Here is a 25,267-nt window from a genome sequence, read left to right as displayed (position 1 = left end):
AATTTCAGAGAACAATCAAAACTGCAAAAAAATGCAATCATAAATGAAAAAAAGTCATTCTTCCTCATTGGTCAATGGAAATAAAACCATATTTCCCGATTGATAAATGGAAAAAAACAATTCTTCTTAAATAATAAATAAAAATAAAACTATTTTTCCTGAATGATGAATGAAAATAAAACCATTCTACCTTAATGATAAATGCAACATATAAAAAATTTTCCTGAACGATGAATAATGAAGATAAAACCATTCTCCCTGAATGATAAATGAAAATAAAGCTGTTTTTTCCTGAAAGGAAACTCTAGAAAATGAGACAGAAGATGCATCGATGATGAAAGTGAAATGGGTAGTTACCCTTTAACTACCAGAAATTTTCGAGTTTTCCTTCAAAGCTGATACAAATATTTCAAATTGAAATTAAACCATTGTGTAGTCATATTTTCGTAATATAACCTATGCATATTCTGAAAGGAAAAATCTTGAAGATTTTATTTATGCACTAAAATGTGGTGTAACGGTTGCCATGAAAACAAAAATACCCCACAAATCCCAAAAATGTGTTTTTTTCACCATTTCGTCACCTAAAACACACAAATTGAATGTTTGTCAGCCATCATTTAAATAAATTTTAGGAATAGTTGTATTCATATACATGTATAACATGCATTCATGAAACTGAGTGTCATTTATTGTAAATATAATTATACATGTACATTAACATCGAAGTTGCGCATAAGTTACAGTAGACTGCCTATAAATATTGTAAAATGTTCCTTGAAACTTGAAATTTTTTAATGAAAATTAAAACTTTCTCTACGCATATTTTTAGAATATAACTCACAAAAAATTCAAGATGAAAATAATAAGTTTCTAATTATGCAGTGTAACGAATTTTTACAATTACCATGGCATCTAAATGAATCCATCAATCAAAAATATGTTTCGGTACATGTTCGTTGTTTTGTTTTTTTTATCCCTTTTTTCACATGAAAATACAAATTGACCAGTAAATTGCTACACTAAGTTTTGAATTACGTAGTATGAACTGATGTTATGATTGCCATGGCAACACAATAATCAATAAATCGCTAAAATTAGTTTTTCATCCTTTTCTTCCCTTGAAATAGAAAAATTGTTCAATAAACTATCACAATATTTACGTCATGTACGTAATTATATCATGAAAACAAGCAGTACAAGTTCAAATATACAATAAGCCAAATATATGTATATTGTATCCGCGCTAGTCACGCTTACTAAGTCCGGGGGTATCGTATGTATGTACATTAGGCGTGGTTTGCGAAGTTAACTATATTGATAAAACAGTGTACCATATATTTACAGCGTTATATGATCTAAATTAATTGTTACTGAATTTTTTTCTATTTATTTTATAAAAATAATGCATACACTGTCTCGCCTCGATCACGAATAGAAAACTACACCATCGGCACCGACGCTTTTTTCGCTGATGTGTCTCACATGCAAAACGTTTTCTCATTGGACTGAAGAAGTTTCCGATCAGACACTGGGCAACGTCTAGTGAGAAATCAATTAGAAAGTAATGTCTGTGAGGTTTCACGGTACCTGGGGTGTTCAACCATAGAATATAAAACGTGTTTCCTGCAGGTACGTATAATAGGGGGAGGGGGTGTTGCCAACCCCCAACTTTTCTCAACACCTTTTAATGGTAAAAGATATATTTGGTGACCCCCTCCCATATTTTATAATAGTATTGAAATATAAAAAATGTAAAGTCGAAGTTATGAATTGAACTTCTGTACATGAATTGAAAGGTGTGCAACCCCCTCCTCCTATTTAAGAAGTCGAAGTTTGGGGTTATTGATGAGTCGGCTCTAATACACGAAACACCCCTGAATTTTAAATTTATTTTCGGAACTTTTTAAGGGTTGCACGTTACTCCCGCATCCCCACCCAGAGTTTGGAAAATATAAGTGCTGATTGTCCCGAACAAGAACTTTTTTATGTTTTTGGATTATCTATTCATTTATCAATTTATTCATTTTTATTTGCTCGTCAAGAAATTTAGACAATGGTGATGGGATTGTTTCCGGCTTCCCCTCCCCCTGTTGAAAAATTATGCTACATGCATGTACGTGCCTGTCCTGTATAAAATACCTGTATGTCGTACTGCGGTTATCCTGCAGGTCTTTGTTTACTGAGTGTGTATTTTACATAATATATTCCCTTTTCACAAAGTAGTTTCCATATGAGTGAAAAATTCTAGAGAGGGACATTACACTATATTCAATCAATAGAATACAGTTTTTTGCATGCTTTTACATGTAGTGATAATTGATCACTACTATTTTAAGCGTACTTTTTAAAAACATCACCATTTAGTACTATATGTAGATCAGAGAGTATATGTCGGCACCGTGCACAATCGTACTTTTTCTCTGACATAATTGAAAATGTTTGCAATATTTTGTATTTACATATATGTATATTCTATGCTGTAGAATCACGTGTGTGTGTTTTCTAGTGGGTTTTTTTTCAAATAACGGAAATTTTATCAAAATTGTTGCCATTGTCATCAAATATTCAAAAAAAAAAATTACCGATGTATTGTCATCTGACCAGTACATATCAGAGAAATGATTATATGTCTTTGTAGATTTGGATATCGGTTAATTGGTTAATTCTGACCAAAGATACGCATTTCATTTGTCGGGGTCCAGTTGGGGTCAGGCTGTCCTGTACTCGATCTGCTTTCTGTTCCTTACATATCTATAACCTTTGCTATTTCCCCAAAACTGATAAGAGGTAATATCAGCAGAAAGTAACAGTATACATGATACATATATATGTATAAGAGGGGGTGGACAGGATGAGAGGAAGGGGGCGGGAGGGGGAGAAAGAGGTTTAGTGGGGGAGGTTCTTATACTTCTTTTCTTATTACTCCTTCGTTTTTCCTTTTTCGCCACTAATCTGCATCAACGACTATACGTATTCGATGCCGTACCCATTGTGTTTTAACAGATAAAACAAACAATTAACAAATACAGAATATAAAGACTAAATTTGCAATATGGCGTAAGCCTGTTATATCTATATGAATTTTAATCGTTGCCGTGCATATGGGTAGTAAACTGGCATGCAATACGCTTTAGTACCCACATGAAATATGCAATTCATCGCTATTCAGGGGAAGGGAGGGGGAGAGGGCCACCCCTCTCCGCCCCTTCATGTAAGGAGTCAAGTTCATGAGAATGACCAACATCTTCATGGAACTTTACAATATTTACGCTATGGAGTTGATGTGACTAGAAGTAGAAATCCTCGTCCGTAATGTCACTCAAATGACTGTCCACTGTACACTGGTGGCTGTGTTTCTATATATTCTGATTCATTGTCCTTATCATAGAAACTTCTTCATAACTGTAGGCATCTACACCAATGTCTGACGGTGACCCAACGAACAACAAAACTGAACCTGTATCGCTTTCAGCGCTATACTCCATGGTTAAATTATGCGCTGTTTATGTTACAGTCATGACAACGTAACAAGAAATGGAACTATTTAGTGAAAACTCTTTTTAGATTTTTTTTATGTTTGAACAGGAAGCTTAACTACGTGCGCCATTATTCATTACAACAGAACACTAATTTATCCACGTTTTAAAAAAAAATAGCTTGTCCAATTGATTCATATTTGTATATGTATGTTCTATGTTCAGGTATGTATAATCTCAGGAACGGGTAATTTTGTCCGTAATAGTAATAGTAGGGTTCTATACTAGATCACCCCCTAATAAATATTAGGAGGTGATATATTATACACCCCTACTATTATCATATTACAGACAAAATTACCAGTTCCTGTGGTACATGTACATAGGCTGATATAATATGAATCAGTGCATAAGATAATTTTTAAAACGTGTATAGATTAGTATTCTGTCGTTATCCAGCACGTATTTAACTGGAACTTAGAAAATGTAAAAAAAGATACAATATACATCCGAGATCAATATATATGCATGGTTCGAATTTCCTCCATTGTTTATATATACATAACTGAAAGAAATCAAATTAGAATCAATTGTTGGAAGGGTATCATCGGTTAATAGGTTTCATATACGATTTCACTTTAAGGTATATCATGATGTGTATTCGTTATTATTTGACGTGGTTATCACATACAGTGCAGAATTAATATGTGGGAGCTGGAACAAGTTTTCTGTCTGCCTCCCTTCCCGCTTTCTAAGGGCCGATCTGCATTTTAAGCATACATCAAAACATTTATAGTTTTAGAAGAAATGTTTCGTTGTTTGGTAAACATATTAAAAGAATAAGCTTTCTGTACATGTCATATTTCAAGTTTACGTGTATATGCATGTACCCTCTAACCTTTAATCTATTGTGACCTACATTTTGATTGGTTAATTTGGATTTTGAATTTCGAAATTCGAATCTCGTATTTTGAATTTCGAATCTCGTATTTTGAATTTCGAATCTCGAATGAACCTTCTGGGCTTTCGTATAATTGCTTCTAAATTTGCAACATTTCTATAAGGTTTTGCGTTTATCGTGAATGTCGATTATCATGTTTTGCGTTTATCGTGAATGTCGATTATCATGTTTTGCGTTTATCATGAATGTCTATTATCATGTTTTCCGTTTATCATGAATGTCTATTATCATGTTTTGCGTTTATCAAGAATGTCTATTATCATGTTTTCCGTTTATCATGAATGTCTATTATCATGTTTTGCGTTTATTATGAATGTATATTTTCATGTTTTGCGTTTTTCATGAATGTCTATTATCATGTTTTGCGTTTTTCATGAATGTCTATTATCATGTTTTGCGTTTATCATGAATGTATATTTTCATGTTTTGCGTTTATCATGAATGTCTATTATCATGTTTTGCGTTTATCACGTCTATTGTGAAGATCGTTTATCAGATTTCCTTTCTTATCCGGTTTATCGTTTATCCTATCGTATCTTGCACTTATCCAATATCGTGTTATATCCTTTATAATGTCAAGCATATCTAGAAATGAGAAATAGTACTTGACAACTTATTACATGTGAACACATTGTGTGCTTACGGCTCACGGTTAATAGACAGTAAAACTGTTCTTTGCAATTGTCATATCAACATTGAGTATCCCAAATAACAAATGATAAGATAAATATTACTATTCCAGAGTTGAGTTTTTAGTTTAGCCGACAAAACAACGAAATATCCGATATAAATTGTTTGCTCATTAATCTAATAGTCCGACCAAAAAAAATCGTTGCGGTGAAATTAATTCCGGAAATCGGTTTTCACCCCACAATTGTTTCGTGAAAGGTGACGATAACGAACATTGATCAATCCCATAAGTCCTACAAGCAATACAAAATAGATAGTTGGGCAAACACGGACCCCTGGACACACCAGAGATGGGATCAGGTGCCTTGGAGGAGTAAGCATCCCCTGTCGTCAAATACAATAAAAGTAATAGAAATATGGACATCCTGTTGCCGATAAAGTAAATATGCCGGTGAAACACCTAAGTGTAAGCGATAACAAGAACCGTGCAACAATATGAACAAAACTGTGTAATACGCTAGATTTAAGAACACCGGTTAAAGGGATGGGAATGCTTGAAATATGACGATAGGACATGATACAGTACGGTCAACGCGGATTTCTTGTTTTCCTCGTTCCCGCGATGGGAAAAATCTACCGCGGGATGACTATCAGTTACCTGTCCCCGTCTCGGTAACATTTCTCAAAAAAAAATTGATCGGTTTTATACCCCCGATTTTATTTTTAAATGTTTGAAAATTCGGCTTACGGTTTTTTTTCTGTTTTAAAATCAAGTATTTCGTTATGGATTTATTCATCATGTTTTGTTTGTTGTTCTTGGTTTTGGTTTTTTCTTTGCTTGTTTCATTTATTCAATGTATTGTTAATTCATCTATCAAGATTACTGATTGTACACAAGGAAGATGATTACTTCAAAGTCATCAAGGATTGGGTAGTTTTAAAAAGGCACGACGAATTACACCGTGAATTTCGTGTAATGTATTACTACATTTATATTAAACAAAGTACATATTTTCGTGCGAGGTTAATTTAACACAAAACATAATTATTATTGAGAGAGAGAGAGAGAGAGAGAGAGAGAGAGAGAGAGAGAGCATTGGTAGAGTTAGAAACCTGTTCGACCATGGGGACACACATCCTCCTATACACATATCCCCACCTACCCATTAATTAATACAATTACAGTACAACACCTTAACATCTTACTGAATTACAAATAATTAAATGTATCCATATAGTACTTATCCTAACGCAGCTCACGGGTAGTCGGAGTGGACCTTCCAAAACAAACATTTGATATGGACTGAGTGAAACATTTTACATGACATTTTAAAACCCAATATCCAGTCAATAGTCGGGGGGGGGTATTTTGAATATTTGCGTACAAATGGTACAATGTAATGTAATTTATATCGCAGAATTTGATTAGACATATTTCAGTCCTGAATATTTGGTTGATTCCAATATAACTTATTTTCAAAAAAGTCAATAGAAGTATTAATTTGAATGAAATTAAAATCAACATGTATTAATTTCGTTGTGTGTTTGAATTAGGTTGCTATCTCAATATTGATTTTGATTATATAATGCTACAAAATCCAGTGTTGCCTAATTAGAGGTCCCCCTCGACCCCAATTCCCTGCGTATTTCAGTAACTGACACTACTTGTGTATAAAGATTAGCACCCATCCCCACCTTGGGAACTCCAGGTAAATAACACCTATGCTGAAAAGACGATGCCTACTTCTCCGTTAAAAAAAATTGGGGCGGTTACCGTGCATGCATTGTGTCTTGGTGATTTTCAGAGATTGTAGGACAGAAAATCAAAGGACAAAAAGTCACCGACAAAATGACCGTGACCGGTCAACAGGGGATGCTTACTCCTCCTAGGCACCTGATCCCACCTCTGGTGTGTTCAGGGGTCCGTGTTTGCCCAACTATCTATTTTGTATTGCTTGTAGGAGTTATGAGATTGATCACTGTTCGTTATCTTCACCTTACAAAAACTCACGATTAGAAATTATGTGAAATTGGGACAAAATGTCACGGGTCAAAAGGTCACAGTTCATAGGAAAATTAAACAAAAATCATTTTTATATAAATTTTTAAAAATATGTTGGGTTTTTTGTTGTTGTAAAGTTTAAGAAAATATATGTGTAAAACTATATACTTTCTATGAGAATTTAAATTTTAATACAAGGAAAATAGGATTTTTTGATATCGAATAAAAATAAACTTTGTGATTAGGTTTACAATACTAAATGTATATATCAATGGTTGTAAAAACAAAATATGCTGATTAGCGAGACAAAGAAAGTCAGTCACAGACACAGTTTTAAAAAAATTAACATTTTATTAGATTACATTTACATGTACATAATGTACCAGTGAGATGTACAATTTCCAAAGAATGAAATGATATGCGTAATGAATGTAAATATTTAAGTTTTTTTCGCAAGTGAATTCATTAATTCACCAAATATTATCGTAAACTTAATATTTTGCATAAATAAAAGAAAAAGCTATGTATTTGCCATATCTAACAAATAAAAGGATATGTAACAAGAATGTATCAAGCTTAACTTTCAATATACTTGACTGCGGATAACTCCGTTTACCTGATCAGGATATGGGGCTCACGGCGGGTGTGACCGGTCAACAGGGGATGTTTACTTCTCCTAGGCATCTGATCCCACCTCTGGTGTGTCCAGGGGTCCGTGTTTGCCCAACTATCTATTTTGTATTGCTTGTAGGAGTTATGAGATTGATCACTGTTCGTTATCTTCACCTTAAAATGATAATGAAAGGGGGTATCTCCAACCTTAATCTGACCACATTTTAGGTAATGTTCACAGAGAAGCCATACTGCTTCAACGGGATTTTTCCTCGTAGAACCCGTGCACAAGTATTTTAAAACTCGGATCCTCGGGTAGACAGGAAGTATTACGCAACCATAGATCCACACTATTTACAACATAACAAGATGACAAAGAAAATTCTAACGTTAAATTTATCACTAAAACGTACATCTTCCAACAAATAATCCGATATGCAAGATGAATGTGCTAAACAAAAACGAGAAGATTCAAGTAGAAGTTAAATTTACGTTTCATTTTACAAACGACTCTCTCAATTCATCAAATACATATACACATGTATCATTGAAGACCGAGTTTTTGTTAAGATCAATGATCTTATTTTAAAATTTCAATACTCAATAAAAAGATGTATGTATCAAACAAAGAAATATGCCCAATCAATTTTAGTCCCAGTTTAATGTATTCGCCATGGTTTCGCTTTCCAACGAATAAAACATGATCATACATGCATTTCAATGCCCAGTTATTATTTTACAAATAGAAGTATTTTTATTTTATCTCATCATGCCTTTTCGCGTGATGATTATCAAGGAAATATCTATTATAATAAGTTTCAGAATTGGGTTTTAGATTTATTTTAATCATTAACACATTCATTAAATACTGTAATAAGAGATATTGATTTTTCTTAAAATCGATGCAAGTATTTCTTTTTTTTAATTTTTTTATTTTGAAATTTAATTCAATGAAATGTATGCAGAAGAAAGATACTTGTCCATGCACGTGCAATTTGCATGTTTAATCTCAGTTGACTAGAAAACTACACTGTAAGCCATGATCTGACAGGAAAGACAGAACTGTCAAGGTATAGATCTCTTCGACATGTTATCTAATATTTTCTAAACTCTAGTTTCAAATTAATTTCTATTAAAACGATGTTTATAAATACCGAATAACTTTCCCGTGATCACCACTGACAATACGAAACCAAAATCTCTGAAGTAAATTATGTTTTACATTGTCGATTATACAGATAATTCACGTATATATTCGTTCTGAAATACTGCGCAAATTTGAATTCACAAACATACATGCATAAGATTTAAATTGTACTTTTCAATTGATTCTATCCATTGGAAGCAACTGTCATTGGAGACAAGACAGTATTCAGACCTGTTATCAACTGTGCAAATACAGGTAGTTTACTCCGCCGCGGTATAAACGTGGTCCCGCGAAGCCCCGCTATGGAAAACCCGCGACGGTGTAATGCGGAAAGGATGAACTTTCCGTCGCGGTGACGCGGTAAATAAGGAAACCACGATGGCTCTATTGTATGCGTCATTTGTTGTCATAGCAATCCCAGACTAAATTCTAAAAATATTTAAAGGATATTTTTACCATTGTTATCATTTATTTTTACCAAGTAATACATTTCTTAAAAGAAATCGCCAATGCACCCCCAAATAGACATTCTATCTCTTTTCTAGGATGGCACCCCTTTACAATAATACAGCATCTCCACTAGTTCGTGAAAAAAATGGTCCCGAATTTGAAATTTGAGATATATTTAATCTCTGGTTTTCTCACAGTGCATTTTTGTTGTCAAAAACACTCACCATTCACTAATTCATAGACACAGAATAATCCTTGAAGTTACTAGTGTGACCCATTTTCAATTTGAAACATGATGGGGAAAACATTAATTTTAAAATAGTAATAATTTATGAATGAATTATTGAGATTTTTCTGATATTCTATTTGTACCAAATAAAATATATTTCTTAATGTTCATGATGTTAGTAAGTAGAGTTAAACTATAAATTCGACAAATCAACATTCTCCAGTACTGAAGTTCGTGACGGGGTATGAAAAAGATCTAAGGATTTTCAACTTGAAAAGGGTAAACAAAGTCAATTTCAAAGAAAAATCAAAACTGAAAGAATACAATCATAAATGAAAATAAAACCATTCTTCCTGAATAATAAATGAATGCAAGGCGAAGATAACGAACAGTGATAAATCTCATAACTCCCACAAGCAATACAAAATAGATAGTTGGGCAAACACGGACCCCTGGACACACCAGAGGTGGGATCAGGTGCCTAGGAGGAGTAAGCATCCCCTGTTGACCGGTCACACCTGCTGTGAGCCCCATATCCTGATCAGGTAAACGGAGTTCTCCGCAGTCAAATCAGTGTGCCAAGAACGGCTTAACAATCGGTATGAAACACGTCAGACAGCATTTGACCCAATGCGAGGTTGTATTGACGAACTAGATCGTTATAACGACCATAGAATTTGCGAAATGCTGACTTCAATCGAGACTGTTGAAATCCCTGTACCATTAACTTGCTTGTCAGTAGCTTACCTCGATTTAAAAACTTACTATACCCAGAACAAGCTCTTGCATATCGAATCAGCTGAGATATATTAACACCATATGCAGGTGATAATGGAATATTGCTACATAAATGTGGGAAGTTGACGATGGAGAAGCTGAAATCATCCCGTTTGTCATACAGTTGAGTTGTCAGTTTGCCGTTAATGTCTACTTTCAATAAAATATCTAAGTATGAAACAAAAGTGGACGACTCTGTGGTGTCCTTTATTTCGAGCTCACAGGGATATATCAAATCGACATATGAATGAAAGCTATCATTGTTAATAGATAAAACGTCATCGATATATCTAAAAGTCGAATTGAAGGTCACAGCGAGAGATTTTTTCTTCTCACGTAGAAGTTTTTGAATAAATTCTGCTTCATATGAATATTAAAACAAGTCAGCTAAGAAAGGAGCACAATTCGTGCACATGGGAATTTCAACAGACTGTTAGAAGACCTGATCACCAAAGACCACGAAGATATTGTCAATGAGGAACTCTAGCATAATTTTTATTTCAACTTCAGAGTACATGTGCGTGGAATCAGAGTCGTGTTTAACAAAGTAAGTTTTTCAATGACTGATCACTAGATATGAATATTTCCGTTTTCCGTTTTTGTTGAAGAAGCAACTGTCTATGATGTCAAAAAGTCTAGTCTTTAATTTATCGTGAGGAATGGTCGTGTATAGTGTTGAAACGTCATAGGTTTTAATGCTATTGATTTGGGAAAAATTATGTGATTTTAAGTTTACTAAAAGTTCTTTGGAATTTTTTAGAATCCACATTTGATTAACACCACTTCTGGCACATGTAGTCGCACAGTAAGTTTGAAGTTTCTCCTTCACAGCTGTTAACATTTTCTTGAGGAGCCAAAGATAGGGGCTTGGTAGAGCACTTACTGGATCCCGCAATGTATCTTTGTTTGTAAGGGTTTTTTATGTAGTTTAGGAATCCAGTATAGGTACGGTAACTCATATTCATTCGACCCATTCACTGGAATATTAAATGTGTCTAAAACTGAAGCATGGTTTTGAAGAATTTCGTCTTTTGAAAGGGCAGTTGGAGTATAAGTATGATTACCAAAAGTGGAATTAATGCCAAGTTCGTTTAAAATACAGTTGTAATAATGAGCCTTACAAACAAAGACAATGTTGTTACTAGTTTTGTCAGCTGGAACCAAAACATATTCCTCATGTAACCAATCTAATTCTTTTATCACTTCTGGTTTACTAAACACTGAATATAAAACCATATTTCCTGAACAACATTCGTCCTAAATGAAAAAAAGTAAAATAAAACAATTCTTCCTAGATGATGAATGAAAATAAAGCAATTCTTCCTGAAAGGAAAATCTAGAGCGTGAGACAGAAGATATATCGATGATAAAAGGGAAATGGATTTGAATTTGATTAAATTTTAATTCATTGTTTCATTTTCATTGTAGTTTGCTTTTTAAAAGTCCACGAAATACTTAGGACTGATAAAACATTGTTTGAGCCGATAAGATTATCAGTGTGTCTGACAGAGAAAAAAGTTTTCAAGAGCTCTGTCATTCTTATGTACTTTCCCATTTCGCCTGATGTTTGCTGTTTTGTTATATGTAATACGTTACGAACAGTTTATGACTGACGTTATGTTTTACGTCATTCTGTCATGACGTCACAATCGAAAGTGTTCCGTCTTGTTAATGCTCGTTTAACAGTCTCAAACCTCAGTGTTTTTCTTTGTTTAAACTTATTGATTTCAAGATATTCAGTTTAATAAAACATATATTTTCTGCAGTTGAGAATACCATTGAAAATGTTCACCTCTCGAGAAACCATTGTCAACCGAGGCTGCTGCGCATCGATTGTCAAGTTCTTTGGGAGAAAAATGTAAATGCTACCTTCAACTGCATGCATTATTTACATATTATTCTAGAGTACACCTATGCAAATGTTGCATGGATATATCAATTTCAACTCCGCCCACTTGTCTTTAAATGAATTTTTCATTAAAAAGTTTTGTATAGCTCTTACAAGTTTATTGTTATGTCGGATTTCAAACATTTTGGTTGAGCATCACTGTCGCTGCTTTATTTGTCGAAATGCGCATCTGGTGTATCAAAATTGGTACCGTATAAGTGTTACATGGACATATAAGAGAGAGAGAGAGAGAGAGAGAGAGAGAGAGAGATTTCGAGCATTTAACATTCAAACCAATAAAAAGTGAACTTAAAAATATATTCTAAATGTCATGAGTGTTTCAGACGTTACTTTCATATCTTTATCACAATTCAATGATCAAAATACACAATTATTTACCTGTACACTTTTTAATTCTACAATTATTTACCTGTACATTTTTTTTTTACCTGTACAATTATTTACATGTACACTTTTGTACCTGTACAATTATTTGTCTGTAGACGTTTTTACCTGTGCAATTATTCAACAATATAATATTTACCTATACAGCTTTTATTTACCTGTACAAGTTTTACATGTACGACAATTCAATTGTAGAATTACTTGCCTGTACAATTGTTTTACTGTACAATTATTTATCTGTGCAGATATTTAAGTGTATTATTATTTACCTGTACAACTATTTAACTATACAATTATTTACTTTTACATTCATTTACCTGTACAATTGTTTACTTGTAAAGTTTATGAATTTGAACAAATGCTGAATGTTTCTATAATTCTAAATTAATTGCTTATTTCACAAAAGCATTTTCTGCTACCTTTCAGGGTATAGATATTCTCGTTCTCCAGGGGTCTACGTTTGCGCTATTCTTAATCTCTTAATTTGATGTTCTTTATAAAAAATCTTTATCTTCACTCTTTCACATTCCGATTCAAGGTTTGGTTTGATAAAGAATATCCCTTTGCAATGAACAAGAGTGTCATGTCTTGGCCATGATTTATGGTATTCAATATACAGAGGGTGACGTTTCTGCATGAGGGAACATTTTGGAATGGAGCGTAAAACAAGATTCAAATAAATACATCAAGGAAACCTAACATCACAAACAAGCGCGGATACATCTCCAACATTACGTTTTAGTGCTTGCAGCTACAGAATCAAGAAAGAATGACTTCTCAAAATTAAATGATTGATTTCGAAACCCCTCGCAAAAGTTAGAAAAGACTCCGAAAGAAGATATAATACTGAGAGGTCTAATAATTTCAGGAAGATATTTCACAATTTGTCCTCACTAAACTACATTTCTTCAATAACCTTTGTTTAGCGAATAGAAGTCTTCATTTTAAAATAAATCCACACAATGAATTCTTGCTACCGTTGTACATGTGCGTAGTTCATAAAGCGTGGCTTGAAACCATCCCATATACCCAGGTTATTTATAGCCTATACACTTCTATCCTACCTTGGTGATATTTCTATTGCAGCTGAAAACAGAATGCAAATCAGATGTTTTCTCCAATACCGATACAGCTGCAAAGAAAAAGAAAAATAGGAGGAATTATGTAATAGCACTAATCGTTGTGCTAATAATCATTATCGGTATAATGTCATCCATTCTCATTCTACAGAACGTGGAACAGGAACATGAGGAAAAGGGTATCACAATTTTGCATGTAAAGCGTTTTATGTATACTATATACACAACATTATTTGTCGAAATGCGCATCTGGTGCATCAAAATTGGTACCGTATAAGTTTTACATTATGACCCCTGGGTCGAGGCTTCTGCTGGTGGACTGTTAGTCCCCGAGGGCCTCTACAGCCCAGTAGCTAAGTACTTCGTTACTAGCTTGAAAATACGGATGTATATTTAATTGCTGCTATAAAATTTAGAAATTCATTTCAAAATTAAGGATTATCTCCCTCATGCATAGCTCTTATCCTTGGACGGATTTGGCTCCACTTGTTTGTCACGCTGTTTTTGGTTATATTTAGATCTAAAACTTCATAGTTATTTCGGATTTCAAACATTTCGGTTCAGCATCACCGAAGAGACATTATTTGTCGAAATGCGCATCTGGTGCTTCAAAATTGGTACCATATAAGTTTTACATCTTTCCCAGAACTTCTTATTTTTGTATTTTCATTACAATTGCATTTTACTTATTGGAAATTCCAAAATAAGTATCCAACAATTAAACCTCTACAAATGTGAAATATGTTTCTAAACACGTATTGTGTATGATTTATTGAACTTCCTTTACCTACTTATGTTATATTCCCTTCAATGAAACATCAAAATAGAAAGCATTAACCATACATAGCAAATGTTAGATGTAACTTTGTTGTAATACTACCCATTTGTAGAGGACACTTACCCCAAAAATACACGAAACATGTTCCATGATTATTTAGGCTGAATAGTATACTTCTGTACTATCCCTTTATTCTTTACAGTTGAACAAGAATAAAAAAAATCCCATTGTTTATCAATTATCATTTCATAAGTCTTTTGGTAAACTTCGAGTGAAGTTTATATGTTTATTGGTTACCTTATAATGAAAGTTAACAGTGAATGAATGCGTAGTGTACAAATATTCATAAAGCGAAAGGTAAATAGTGCCTCAACAGTTATAAAAGTAAACGCGAGAAAATTTTCCCACTTAATTGTTTATCCGAAAATTGTGCCAACCGTATAACGGATAGCATTTATTTACTTTTAAACCTCAGTAAGCGGGTTATCTCAAGTCCAATGGTGATAAAGGCATATATGTAGTTTTTGCAATTCAAAAGAGAATGCATGGTATTTAAAATCCCTTTTACAAAAGTTGTGTCTAAAGATGACATACAGACGAACGAAAGAGTAGACACGGTCCACAATTCGATTATTAGTTATCACTCATAACGTACAATATTTAATCATAGCATGTATAAGATATGATGTTAAATGCGTTTATTAACTGATAACATTAATGATTGGTTAAACACAGATCTAAACGGGTTTTGCAACTTTTTATCAATGAATTGGAGAAAGAGAAAGAATGCTTTTAAGTAGTTTTTATTGTTTGTATTTTTTCTGTTTATTGACTTATTTATTTGGCTATCAGCTTGATTAAATATTATATATTTAGAAGCACGAACAACTCAAAGACAGTCGGTTTGCCATAACAAGCCTTTCGGTACTATTGACATCAAACCACAAGTCACTAGTGGTAAGTCAAAATAAAAGTCCAATTGATCTATTTATATCATCAATATCAACGTGAACTATATTCGTGTAAAGCAACGCAAAAATTAGATTATTTGTACTTTATAGAATGTATTATATTTTTTTATATTATTTATCTTACATACCTAGAGCAATATGAATTTCAAGATTTTGATTTTTGGCAGGAACTTCTCACCAGAGATACCTGATTTGTTTCTCTGGTAATCATGACGATGCTGTATTATATTTTTTTTTAATCAGCTATTTTGTATGCCTGAATCAATATGAAATTCTATATTCTGCATTTTTGGTAGGAACTTCTCACCAGAGATACCTCATTTGTTTCCCTGGTAATCATGACAATGCTGCAAACACAGACAAGTCGCTGTACATTGTGGCGGAGAGAGATTTTGAGCTCAACATTTCTAAGAAAGACTTAGACTCAACTTCCACTTACATTGAAGTTAAAACGCAGATGGCAAATGTCAAAAAGATAAATGTTCCTTATAGGATGACGCTGTCGTATTTTAAGATAGAAGAAAAAGCTATACTTATTGAGACCACAATCGACGCTGACGTCATTGTTATTGATAATTATTACGCATCTTCTGACAGCACCATGGTTTTGCCAGTGAAAGTCCTATCCAACACCTATATAATATCTACTCTTGAGTATTCGAACCAAAAATACAACGATGTTCAGTTTGCAATAGCCGCTTTGAATAAATCTACAGAAGTTAGAATTATATTCCGTGTTGAACCCAATCTACCACTTACTGTTGATGGGATTGACTATCAGACTGGCAGTGAAATGGTCATTGTTTTGAATGAGCTTGAGACCTATCAAATCAGGCATAAAGCTGATTTATCTGGAACATTCATCAAAGCGTCGTCTATTGTTGCTGTGTTTTCAGGGAACAGATGTGAAAAAATAGCTTTTAAAAATAGAAATGACTCTGGCGCCTGCAGTCAGCTTGTTGAACAAATCCCACCCGTTGATAGATTGGATAATGTATATATTGCCCCGCCAAACATAAACAGGTACGGAACAATTCTGAAAGTTGTGTCGCCTTTTAAAAGCAGGGTGACATATTATGTTGGCAATAACAAAACAACAGTGCCTCTACTTCCACAAGGACACTTTGAATTCTCAATCACTGAAAAACAAGTTGCAGTTATTGAATCAGAACGACCGGTTCTTTTAACCAGTTTTGCCACTGGATCAGACACGTCAGGCGGATTTTGATCCTTATATGATAACCATACCCGGGGTAACGCAGTACCTTAATGAATATACAGTTGTTACTCCTAGCAACTTTACAGATAATTATGTTGCGTTGATGATTGAAGAAAGTTCGTTACCACATCTTACTATAAACGAAAGAGGTTTAATTGAGTATATGATGACATTTTATGCCCCTGTAACAGCAAGAAAAATTCGGTACATGGTTCTGGTTGTGCGTGTACTGGATGGCGCCATTAACGTCAAAACGACCAACAACGCAGTCTTTGCCTTGCTGGTATATGGTCATAAAGAGAACGACGGTCACGGATTTGCGGGAAATGTCGTGCTACCTGACGTATGTGTCCCATGATTACCACAGGTCTACGGATACATATTGGTTCCTTCAAATTGTTAATCAAAGCACTAAAATCTCATATATACATAAATTGTATAAGAAAAAATCATATTTGATATCGCCTTTGTCGTGCCACGTATAGTCCAGATATGTCATTATATAGTTCATCTGTTTTCATTTTCCATTTACGTGACTCAAATTTATGATATTGTATATCATAAACTGTTATTGATATCAAATGCGACGTTAGAGTACGATGTGAAATGTACGCAGGAGAAAGTAACAACTATTTGTATCATATTTGTAATATCACAGAGACTTCCAAGTGTTAAAGGTATTGTTATGAATATATTTTACTTCCAGAAGGACAATCTGAAACCATCAATAACATCAGTAAAAACATTAACCACTTGAATACAGTTCCTAATATCATAGTATACTTTAGAAGTTACACCTCTTCAAACACAATGAGGTAGGTTTGGCAGACTTTGCTGCGTAAATCAAAATGTAAGATAATTTTTGTTTGTTGATTGATATGAATTATTTCTTAATCAGAAATCACACGACATTAGATATATATTCACGGTCAGCCGTGCAAAGATAGACTTAGGGATATAGAATATTTTGATATCCAGGGTATATAAGTGACCATGGAGGAATATTTTTTTTAAAGCAGATAAAGCATTGTCATAACATTGTTTTGCCAATATTTTATGTAATGTAGATATCGGTGTTATTTGTAAATAACTTTCGAAATATGGATATATCATTGGCATGACATTGTTTTGGTAAATTGTCTATGAAATGTAAGTATAGTATTGTAAGAAAAGTGTTTTTGTAAATATTTTATGAATTGTAGTTAAAAGTGTTTTTTGGTAAATATATTATGAATTGTACTTAAAAGTGTTTTGGTAAATATTTTATAAAGTTATAAGATTTTATGAAATGTAAATATATCGTCATCACAACAGTACTTTGGTAAATATCTTATGAATTGTAGTTAAAGGTGTTTTGTTAAATATTTCATGAATTGTAGTTAAAAGTGTTTAGGTAAATATTTTATGAAATGTGAATATATCATCGTCAAACAGTGCTTTGGTAAATATTCTATGAATTGTAGTTAAAAGTGTTTTGGTAAATATGTTATGAAATGTAAAATTATCATTGTCACAACAGTGGTTTATGGTAGACAAGCCGTTTCTTTTTCTTTTTGCTTTCTGTGGGTTACTTTTTAAAAAAAAAGATTTTGAATGTCATTTTGTCTGCATGCATATCATACTATATAAACTTGTTGACTTGAAAGTGATATGTCTAGCATGCATTGTAATGTAACACGGTAGGTTATTTTTGTACACCTTTTCTAACACAGCACTTGCTTGATATGATCTCCTCTTTGATTGCATTGCTTATATTTATTACCATTTCAATAAATAAAGATTTACACATGATAGGTGTTTTTCGTTATTACATATTTTTTGTTGTTGTTAAAGGGATGTGGAAGGGATACTAGGCTTACAGAACAAATAAAATTCTGAGTTAGGTGTATTACATAGTACGGTATTATCGGTAAATACTATCTTTTTGGAACAACAAATTATGTTTTTAGACATAAAATTCTTCCTGTACATTATTGTGTTTATGCAACCCGCAAAAGTTCGAACTCTTTCACGAGCCGAAGGAGGACGTCATCTGATAATTGGCAATATAAACCAAACGTCAAACCAATTCAACGTTTTAGAAAAACCTTATATATGATAGTCAGATGGGTTAACAGGAACTTTCTAAATATATCCTATATATCCGGATTCTTTTTCTTTTTGGTATTAAGTAGTTATCGCCATAGTTCTGAATTAGCTGAATAATCACTTGTGCAATAATCCACTATTGTGTTTTTTCTGGGTATTGACAGAAGAATCATTCGGATAAGAGATATCATGGATTATTATGAATTTTCTGGCGCAGACTCTGGAGCAAAGCGTAAAATGTATGATACAGATGGTGCAAAGGATGGACATAGAAAACTTTATTGTTTGTAATCCTTTAAATGTGACATGTTTTATGTTTTAAGGCTGAAGTATGGTTGTTTGTTATGGCAGAGATAGGATTTGGATTGCAACCGAAGGAAACTCTATGTTTTATCCCATTTACGAAATCAGAACCTAAGTCTGCGCTGTACCCATTGTATTTCCTATTTAGTACGTATTGGTTTACTGGAGTTGCCAACTCTGAGTTTCGTATCTATTTGGAATGGGAATGAACACTCATATTTTGGATGTTGTCCCCTACACGAATGACACGAGTACGAAAAGTAGCATGGGTTTTTTATGCATTCTTCGCCTTGATTGAATAAAAAACAAATGCGGACTCTTTCCGCTGCTTCTCCATGAAAGGGCTTCCCAGAATTTGGTTTCAATGTCATAGCAATATATTTGCTTCTTAATTCCTCTACTGGCTGTTGTCATACAAAACTAATTGATTCCTTTAGTTTTCTAAAGGATTCGTTATAAGTCCATCAGACAACATTGCCATGTAGACTGTTTCTAATGAAACTAGTGTACTTTAATAGGTTGGGGGCTTCTGAGGGATTATGTTGAACTTTGATACTGAGGAATGATTGACATGCAAGTTTTTTATTGCAATGTATGCTGTATATTGATAACCAAGAGAGCAATAGACAATCATCTTGGTGAGGCAGTAAGTATCTTTGTTCACATTTTGGTTTTAATTCTAGACGATATTGTTGCACTAAGAAGAATTTTCCCTGTAACAGACTGACTGGTAGTGGTGCGTGCTACATTAATTTAGCTACTTGGAGGTCAGATTTGGTAACAGTAATGCAAGGTGAAGATAACGAACAGTGATCAATCTCATAACTCCTACAAGCAATACAAAATAGATAGTTGGGCAAACACGGACCCCTGGACACAACAGAGGTGGGATAAGGTGCCTAGGAGGAGTAAGCATCCCCTGTTGACCGGTCACATCCGCTGTGAGCCCCATATCCTGATAGGTAAACGGAGTTATCCGCAGTCAAAATCAGTGTGCCAAGAACGGCTTAACAATCGGTATGAAACACGTCAGACAGCATTTGACCAAATGCGAGGTTGTATTGACGAACTAGATCGTTAAGTAATACATTATTATGTTTCCATAAACATAATTTGTTCCTACTGGCTCACGTTCTTTGGAAATTAACAGTTGTGAGATAACGGATGATATTGTGAGATTGATCACTGTTCGTTATCTTCAGCTTGCATTGTGTTCAATGACTCATGATCTAATTAGGATGATATCTGTGGTCTGTGATGGTATATCATTAGTTGCTTTCTCAATCTTTGATGGAAGTGCTGATACATCAGATGAGGTTGCCCTTTACGGGTTTACAATCTTCCAGTCCATGTTGACGTAGGAAACCGTCTAAAACTTTTTACACAAGTCCTTTTCAGATGAGTTTGACTGCAAAGGCACATTCTCAATCTGGCGTCTCTGGGTACATAGACAATGTAAAATAAGTAGATATATGTGACCACGACTGCGAAAAGGGCCCAGATGAGTAAAAAATCGAAATTTATTTGTTTTGCTTCTTTATAACCAGAATACTTTGAAGAACAAATACAGAAAAAATCATTTAAATATCTCTAAAAATAAAGAAGATATAGTCCTATATATACAACGCATCCATTAAGATTCATAATGTCATCATTCGTTCTGACGTATTTACAACTATCAGTCAATACTAAAAGAGTCATTTTTTATTTAAGCTTTAAATATTTATTAATCCCTGCTTAAAACTGTCAGAAAAGATCAAATAATCTATTGTATAAACCATGTTTCTGAGTTATTATGACAATGGAATTCATAAGGCTGACTATAATTTAAGGAGACTGTTGTCAACAAATGAACAATACAATCATTTTCAACAATCTAAGATTTCTTAAATTACTAGTAGCCCATTTGACATTTTCATACATTGAAATTCACTTACAATCAGTCAATTATTGATTTCATTCCAAATTAGTTAAAACAGTTAAAAATCACCATTTTTTTTTCAAGAGGTAGAAAAAGTTTCAAAAATGACCATGACTACATTGTCTGTTTAATACTTCATTTTAGACCTCAATGAAGAAGACAAAAACATCAGTTTTCATTTGAAATAATAAGATAAGTAGAAACATTTATTTCCACAAAAAAACAAGCAATGAATGTTTAAAACAAGTAAACAATGAACATTTGAATAAGAATTACATGCAAGTTACATGAAAATTGAAATTATATAGTCATTCCTACAAGATGTTTACATGTAGACAAAATATCATATTCCAGTAAAAATGAGCACAACTAAAAATTTACAAATCTGTACAAGTATCAACTGCAAAACAAACATCACGAAAACAGACAACTATGTAAAATAAATAATTAATATCAATAGATGAATACATGCTTGCATTAAAATGCACTTTCATTAACATTATATACTGCTTATATCACACATTACATGTATCATAAATCATCTAAGGAGTAAAGATTTCCTTTTCCCCATGTGTGATGTGGCAGCGGAAGGATCGACTGTCATCTCCTTTTTAGGTACCACTGGTTTCGGACATGATGTGTCTTTCGCATTAGGGGACCGACAATGTTCATGGATTTCCTCAAACAGATACCATTGTCTCCTAGGCTCAAGACCAGGTGCTAGAATCTCTTGGGGCAGAGGATCATCTATGGAGGGAAGGATGTTTCGATCTTTCAAGAGATTCACACATACAGGGACAGCATTGCAGACCTCCTTACATTCCACAACACCAGGAGTATCAGCATTCACTCGGAAATGATGATAACCTCTAATATTTTTCATAGGTTTAAAATAACGCTGTAGGAATGACTTCCAATCACTAAATTTCACAGGTTTTTGTGGATCGGACACAAGCTGAGGAATGCTATGCCCTCGCCGGGATGAATGACGGACTGTTTCTGCAATCTCATTCATTGTTTCAGCAGTGGATGAACGCCACTTCACTTTCCAGACTCCGAAATGCCAGTCTGGATCAAACTTGGTGTGTCCTGCGACCATCATGGAATATTCCACAATTATATGGAGTCCTAATTTAACGAAGTTACAGTCCTAAATTTTTTATCATACTTTCATTACATTTTTCTGTACTTCATGTCACTTTAAAAAGTCCTACATATGAGGTGCTTGCCCTTACTCAAGATAACAATCATCAGAGATGAGTAGTTAAATGAACATGAATAATTCAATAGTAATTAAATTGAAAGAACAAAATATACTTTTAATAGTTAATACATATATATGAAACTTACCAACAAGAACTCTCCATAGTCCATACCATATGATTAAATTGTTTTTGTTTTGTCCACTGCAATTGTCAAAATGTATGGAGGCTATTTTCTCTCCATGGCCATGGTGTTGAAAGAAGTGGTGAGCCATACTAATGACAGAATTTGCACCCTTCCCAGTGTTCTCAGCTTCATCAATCAAATAGAACACTTTCCTTTCTACAAAAATTAAAACAACTTAAGTGAACTAATCACAAAACTGCAACTTGAATAATGTTTAAACATGCAACATCATTCATGAGGGATAAAATTTAGAATGTGACAATATATTGCTTAGAAATCCAAAATGAAATAAGATTTTATACAAAGATATCAAATATATTTAACAAAATTTTGATTTACTGTAAATAGATCTCATACAAACAGCTGACTGAATTGATTTGCAACTGATTCCTATTTTATTTAAAGAATTTACTGTTTCTTCAAATAAGATTTCATACAACACATGAAATAGGTACATGAAGTATGTAACAATATGTCAAGTACATATTCACACATTGTTTCTATGTTGTCTGATAATTTGCACAATTTGTGTTTATTGTATAATTCAAAGAAATTAATAATATGATTAGAAATATGTTTTGTTTAGAAATTTATATACCTGAACCCTCGCAACACACACCAAACACATTACACTTCCTTGGTGTCTTGAAAAATATGGGTCCCACTTGCTGGGCATGATGAGGGAAATGGACCTGTTGTGCATAATCCCAAGAATAATGCATGTGCATGTCCACATAGCATGGTGGATTTCCTAAAATATAATTGCATATCATGTGTATGATAGTTATCGGTATTTGAAATCATTTTCTTGTAATATAAATTCAATTAAAAATTGAAAGATGTTATATTTATCAAAAAAATCAATTTTCCCTTTTTTTCAATGAGGCCAAAAATAAAAATTGATTAGTTTGATGTACTCCGACCGACCCGTGAAAATCGCCCCTACCCAATCATTTTTTTCAGTACTTTTAATTTTTAATTTGGTTTCCAGGGAAATAGACATTGTTTCATTTTAAAGATTTATATTCTTTAAGAAACTTTTTTGATTAATGTTTTATAGCAATAATTATTAAATCTGTCTTAATTGTCCAATGTTTAATGAAAACATCAATACATTTCTAAGTCTGCGTTTTTATGACAATAATCAATTTTTTCGATACTGCAAAAAAAAAAAACCTACCTACCTACCCTCCTACCTTGAAAAATTTGGGTCGGAGTACATCAAACAAAAATATTTTTTATGATGGCCTGATCAAAGCCAAATATTGAAAGGGGCTTTATCTATATTGTATATATTTTTTAACATCATGATCATGGAAAACATTTCAAAGTTCACATTGATATTTTAGAAACTATTTACAACCAGAATGTATCAACTCATGTATTTTCATACTAAAAAGATGCCCACGACATACATGTGTATGTATATTTAGAATATATATGTATATGCCATAAATTAAGTATGTATGTAAATGAAAAATGTCAGTAGAATTTGAATTTACCTGCCTGTTTCGATTCATCTGGTAAGGAAAGAATGTTTCTTTACTTAGGGTACATTGTTGTCTGTAATAGTCCCTTTGCTGTTTTGTCTCTGATACATGTTGAGTGTACTTGGACAGGATTCCACTTTTTTCCTCATCATTCATGTTTGAAACCATATAAAATTTATGGGAAAAATCTGACAAAGTTGACAGAGGTCAGTGCATGGTTTCATAATAGTAATGTATGGACATAACTCGTGCCACGTTCTCTGGAAAGTCATTAGATGTAGACTTCTGAAGCTCATTTCTTCTGCTAGTCTCTCATATAGAGCATGACTATCAGCAGTTGTTGTTTCTGAAGGAAGAAGAACTTTCTCTGATTTGTAATTTAGCAGTCGAACTGTAGTGGCAGTGCATGGTCACTAGCATACTTGGTAAGGAATGTTTTAATCCGCTCCCGATCCCTCATTGTTAAGTTATTATGTGGTGCTTTGCCACTGTTACCATGTTTTCTAGGTAAAAATCCATCTGTATCCAGAGATCTGGCAATTTTATGTAGCTTCTTCCTTTCAACAGCATGTACAAAACAAAATGTTGTACGACACACTCTGTGGCCATTAAAGAGATATTCTTGAAATGGTCTTTCTCGTTTTTTCTCTCTGTGTTTCTTGGCCTGTGTTCCAGAACCAGACCGTCTGTGTGCAAATAACTCTGCCTTAATAATAGTGTCAAGTTCCTCTCTAGTACATTGAAGACTGATCACGGAATTCACATCCTGATTCAAAGTCAATTTTTGTGCTACATGGCATTCCATAAAACTCCTTACAACTGCAAGTGTCATTTTGAAATTTCGATCAGATTATATACTCCTTAATGTCCGTATCATTAACTTCATGTGGTACATAAACATCTCCATCATTGTTGTTATTTTCACATTCAGAATCGGAATCATAATTGAAAATGTCATCATCACTTGCCTGTGTCTCGCTGTCACTGGATAAGTCACAAAACTGTTTGTCGCGCGCGTCTAAATTTGAAGCGATAAGTTTGGAGAAATATAATTCATCAACACGTTCAATATCTTCTAAGAATTCATGATCTTGATAAAGAGCAATTTCTGGTGGTATACTTATCGATGTTGCTGTGGAAGTTTGGCTCATTTCGTGACATTTCCCAAGCACTTTCACTTTGACCGGAAATATAAACACGTCTGCTTTCACTTGACAGAGTTATTACTCTTTGAAATCGCGGTAAATTCAAATTAGATCGACAAATGAAGTCGTAACAATTTGAATATTGCAAGCAATTAAAGATAGGAAATAATAGTTGTGCCTTTTCCTAATACATAGATCAAATGCAAGGCAAAGAGGAAAAAATATAACCACGTGTACCGCAACAATTTTCCTCGCGTTTTTTTTTTATTGTGACTCAAACATCTAGAGATTTCTATCGCTGATT

General features: G+C 33.5%; 2 protein-coding genes and 1 pseudogene across 2 annotated transcripts in view; 2 read left to right on the top strand and 1 right to left on the bottom strand.

Annotated features, from left to right (window-relative positions):
- The window catches only part of LOC125661714 (IgGFc-binding protein-like), a 96,468-nt pseudogene extending 78,050 nt beyond the window's left edge, over window positions 1-18,418 (top strand).
- The window catches only part of LOC125662394 (uncharacterized), a 1,158,266-nt gene that overhangs the window by 585,674 nt on the left and 547,325 nt on the right, over window positions 1-25,267 (top strand). The window lies entirely within an intron of this gene.
- LOC125647706 (uncharacterized) lies at window positions 20,538-25,079 on the bottom strand. The gene is made up of 4 exons (XM_048874486.2): window positions 23,831-25,079; window positions 22,927-23,079; window positions 22,290-22,484; window positions 20,538-22,067 (listed from the first exon to the last, which is right to left on the bottom strand). The coding sequence occupies exons 2-4, from the start codon at window positions 23,054-23,056 to the stop codon at window positions 21,478-21,480; spliced, it is 915 nt and encodes a 304-aa protein (XP_048730443.2). The 5' UTR covers window positions 23,057-23,079; window positions 23,831-25,079; the 3' UTR covers window positions 20,538-21,477.

This window comes from Ostrea edulis, chromosome 8 (genome assembly GCF_947568905.1).
Source record: "Ostrea edulis chromosome 8, xbOstEdul1.1, whole genome shotgun sequence".
Classification (NCBI taxonomy): Eukaryota; Metazoa; Mollusca; class Bivalvia; order Ostreida; family Ostreidae; genus Ostrea; species Ostrea edulis.
The sequence above is the reverse complement of the archived record's forward strand: the minus strand, read 5'-3'. Positions and strand labels throughout refer to the sequence as shown.

Coding starts and splice junctions, on each gene's coding strand:
- LOC125647706 (XM_048874486.2), bottom strand. CDS start 23,056: ATGCACATGCATTATTCTTGGGATTATGCACAACAGGTCCATTTCCCT. Junction 22,485..22,926: donor TGTGTGTTGCGAGGGTTCAG/GTATATAAATTT, acceptor TAATTTTTGTAG/AAAGGAAAGTGTTCTATTTG. Junction 22,068..22,289: donor ACTATGGAGAGTTCTTGTTG/GTAAGTTTCATA, acceptor TCGTTAAATTAG/GACTCCATATAATTGTGGAA.